Raw genomic sequence first — 3,296 nt, forward strand, 5'->3', positions numbered from 1 at the left:
ACAAATAGCCAAACACATGGAAACACATGAACTATGAACCAATGGCTGAGGGGCCCCCAACTGGATCAGGCCCTCTGAATAGGTGAGACAGTTGATTGACTTGATCTGTTTGGGAGGCATCCAGGCAGTGGGACTGGGTCTTGTGCTCATTGCATGAGTTGCTGTTTGAAACCTGGGACTTATACAGGGACACATGGCTCAGCCTGGGAGGAGGGGACTGGACCTGCCTGGACTGAGTCTACCAGGCTGATCCCAATCCTTGGAGGAGGCTTTGCCCTGGAGGAGGTGGGAATGGGAGGTGGGCCAGGAGTGGAGAGAACAAGGGAATCCGTGGCTGATATGTAGAACTAAATTATATTGTAAAATAAAATAAAATTAAATTAAAAAGAATTACATAGATTTTGCTGTTATAACAGTACATCTGTGTTTTAAGAAGTTATAAAATAAACAGAATATCAAATTTAAAATATACTACTGTTAGATATGTTTAAACAATTAATTCATTAATAATATTCTTTATAATATAGTATTTTAGTGTTCTCTCTCTCTCTCTCTCTCTCTCTCTCTCTGTCAAAATCAGCTATGTAGTCCATCAATTATAGACCTGAGCCACCACAACAGTGAGCTTCCTCTTCTGTATACATTAGTACACTTCTATCTTTCCCCTTTTACTTTTTTGTTGAATATTGATTTTGTTTATTCATTTTTAAATCACTGTCTGCATCTTTATCTGATAAAGTCAAAGACTGTGCAATCTACTAAACTTAATGTCATGTTAGACTAGCTTCACCTAGTCATTGGGTTGTGTTAGGAGCAGAGACGAGGACTGGGAGAAATACTGTGCTCTGCTATGTGGGACCAGAGGTAGAGAGTAACTTTCAAGATATATAGAACAAGCCACATATGCAATAGTCCATGACTCAAACCTCATGTTTCTGACTCTACAGTGCTATTGGGAGATTGTAACAGTTCGTGACATCTTCAGCTCAGAGGTTTCAACACTGTCAGTGAGCTGTAGGAAAACAGGTTTATTTCCTGGAAAAGATGACATGGAGGGAGTATTGTGCACCTTTGAGAAGAAACAGGTAGGATATGTACATAGAAACATGGGGTGTCTCACTCATTTTCAGCTTAGGGAGGAGGGGAATCAGATTTGTACCATTAATAAAATAACCTTTTTGTGGGGTTAAAATAGATATGTATGTGTCTACAATGGGCTTTCTGTGACACAATTGTGCTTTGATCTTCGCAAATTCAAATCCATTTGGTCTTGAGATTTTTTAAACCTAAGCTAACAAAGCACTATGTTCATGTTTGATTAGCCTGGTAGAAAGAGGCCAATACAATTTGTCGTCTTCGGTGACTGTTTTATTCGTCCTATGAAAATTGGATTAATGAGAAGGAAAGTAGGCTGAGGGAGAAAAGCAAGAGGCAGACAAAGGAAGAGAAAAAGAGTCACATGAAGCCACTAAATGATTCGGTGTTGCAGGCTTCTTCTGCAACCTTGCTGTGAAGTGACCACTGTGGACACCAACAGTCTTTACAGTACTGTTTCGTGGTGTCCCACCAAAGCAATTCAATTTATATTAGTCTATAACTGGCCTCACACTTGGATTCCTGTTGTTTCTTCCTTGCTTGGATCCAAGGCCCTAACTACCACAGCACCTTTTTCTCTTCTTTCTTCCACCCTATTCTATTAAAGTACTGACTCCATGTTTCTGAATTCATCCTCTTCAACTTTATGATAAACCTGATAATGTCTTGAGAGAGAGAAAGAGATTGTGAAATCTCTGCTTGGCACTGCTTGACTGGTCATCCTAGGCCAGTGGGAAACATTATAGGCAGAGATGAGTTTTGGGAGAAAGGCTTTGAGCTTCTACATTAAGAGTGGAGCCAACAGTAAGTCTCAAGTGTCCTCTCGTATTCTGAAGGTATATAAAATATATACTTCATTTCTCAATAATCACATTTCTGGATATATATCTTTATGTCCATGCTCCTAAAGAGCCAGGCTGATCTTTTTCAGCATGGTGGAATGCTGAAAGTGAATTTGAGATCTTTGGTGACCACCTTATTTTCACCATGAATACCACATGAAAAGAGACAGGTAGTGAACAACAACAGAAATTGATAAAGCTGAGAAAAGAGGAGAAGCACATTGTATGAAGATCATTCTCCCCAGTTCTGGCCCCACTGTCTTTCAGAACTGTCAGGCTGTCACTCTTCTGTTAGACACCTTCTAGCCTCACTGTGATTGACACTGGCTCCAGTTCATTTCTGTCATTTCTTTCCAACCCAGAGCAGCACCTGCTTCCTGAGTTGGCTCCATGGAGGGTTTGTGCACTAAGGAGAATGCACATTTCAGTGCTGTGGACAGACTGCTGGCACAGAGGTACAGTGCTGAGTCTCCTGCCTCAGAGGCCTGGATTTCCAGGCTGCAGGGTAAGTTTGAAGGACACTCGGCTAAGAATCGCTCCTTGACCAAGTCTGATTTTTCACGAACTTCTTGGCGTTGAAAATAAATCAAAAACTTTAACTCTTTGTTCTGCTTCTGTTGGTACCAATAAACAAAAGGATGTCCACTTTCAGGGCTACAGCTCATCTTTGCTTTCTGTCCTTTCGCTTTGAACAGATGTTGTGGAGTCTGGATAACTTGTCCATCCAAAGATCCTAAAAGATAAGAAAACAGAAAGTATGAAAAAGCCCAAGTGGCCCAGGAGGAATCCCGGTAAGGAGCAAGGCTTGGAGCTACTGTCAGGAATCCCCAACCCAGGAGTCACCTGCTCCCAGGAGACAAAGGGCCATACAGCAGAGAAGCCTCGTGTTCATGGTTGTACTGACTAGCAGAAAGAGGCTCAGATGTTGCCAGTGACCTTCTTGTGACATCATCCCTTTTCAGATTCATAGTTGTCATGTTACAGACACATGTTGCTGACACATTTCACAGTATAGAAGGAAAATTTTAACACAGTGAATAAATTTATTTTTTTACTAATATGAACAACTCATATATATATATACAAACTAAACAGCCACAACATATATTCAGATGGATCTATGATTGCAGCTTCTGTCTTTGTGAACTCCTATGAGCCCCACTTAGTTGATTTCAGGGACCATGTTCTCCGAGTGTCCTCAACCCTTCTGGCTCCTATAATTCTTTCTCCTCTTCTCCCATGGGGTTCTCTGAGCTCCGAGGGAAGGGATCCAATAAAAATCTCCAATTTGAGCTCTCTCTATGTCTAATGTTTGGCTGTGGGTCTCTGCATCTGCTCTCATCAGTTCCTGGAGGAAGC

The 3,296-nt window shown here is 41.4% G+C and overlaps 1 gene segment (V, D, J or C); it reads right to left on the reverse strand.

Moving 5' to 3' along the window:
- Positions 1–2,245: 2,245 nt before the first annotated feature.
- On the reverse strand, positions 2,246–2,884 carry LOC114687291. The segment is given in 2 exon segments: positions 2,246–2,670; positions 2,781–2,884. Coding segments are annotated over 2 exon segments (474 nt in total).
- Between the last annotated feature and the right edge of the window lie 412 nt (positions 2,885–3,296).

This window comes from Peromyscus leucopus, chromosome 3 (genome assembly GCF_004664715.2).
Source record: "Peromyscus leucopus breed LL Stock chromosome 3, UCI_PerLeu_2.1, whole genome shotgun sequence".
Taxonomy (NCBI): Eukaryota; Metazoa; Chordata; class Mammalia; order Rodentia; family Cricetidae; genus Peromyscus; species Peromyscus leucopus.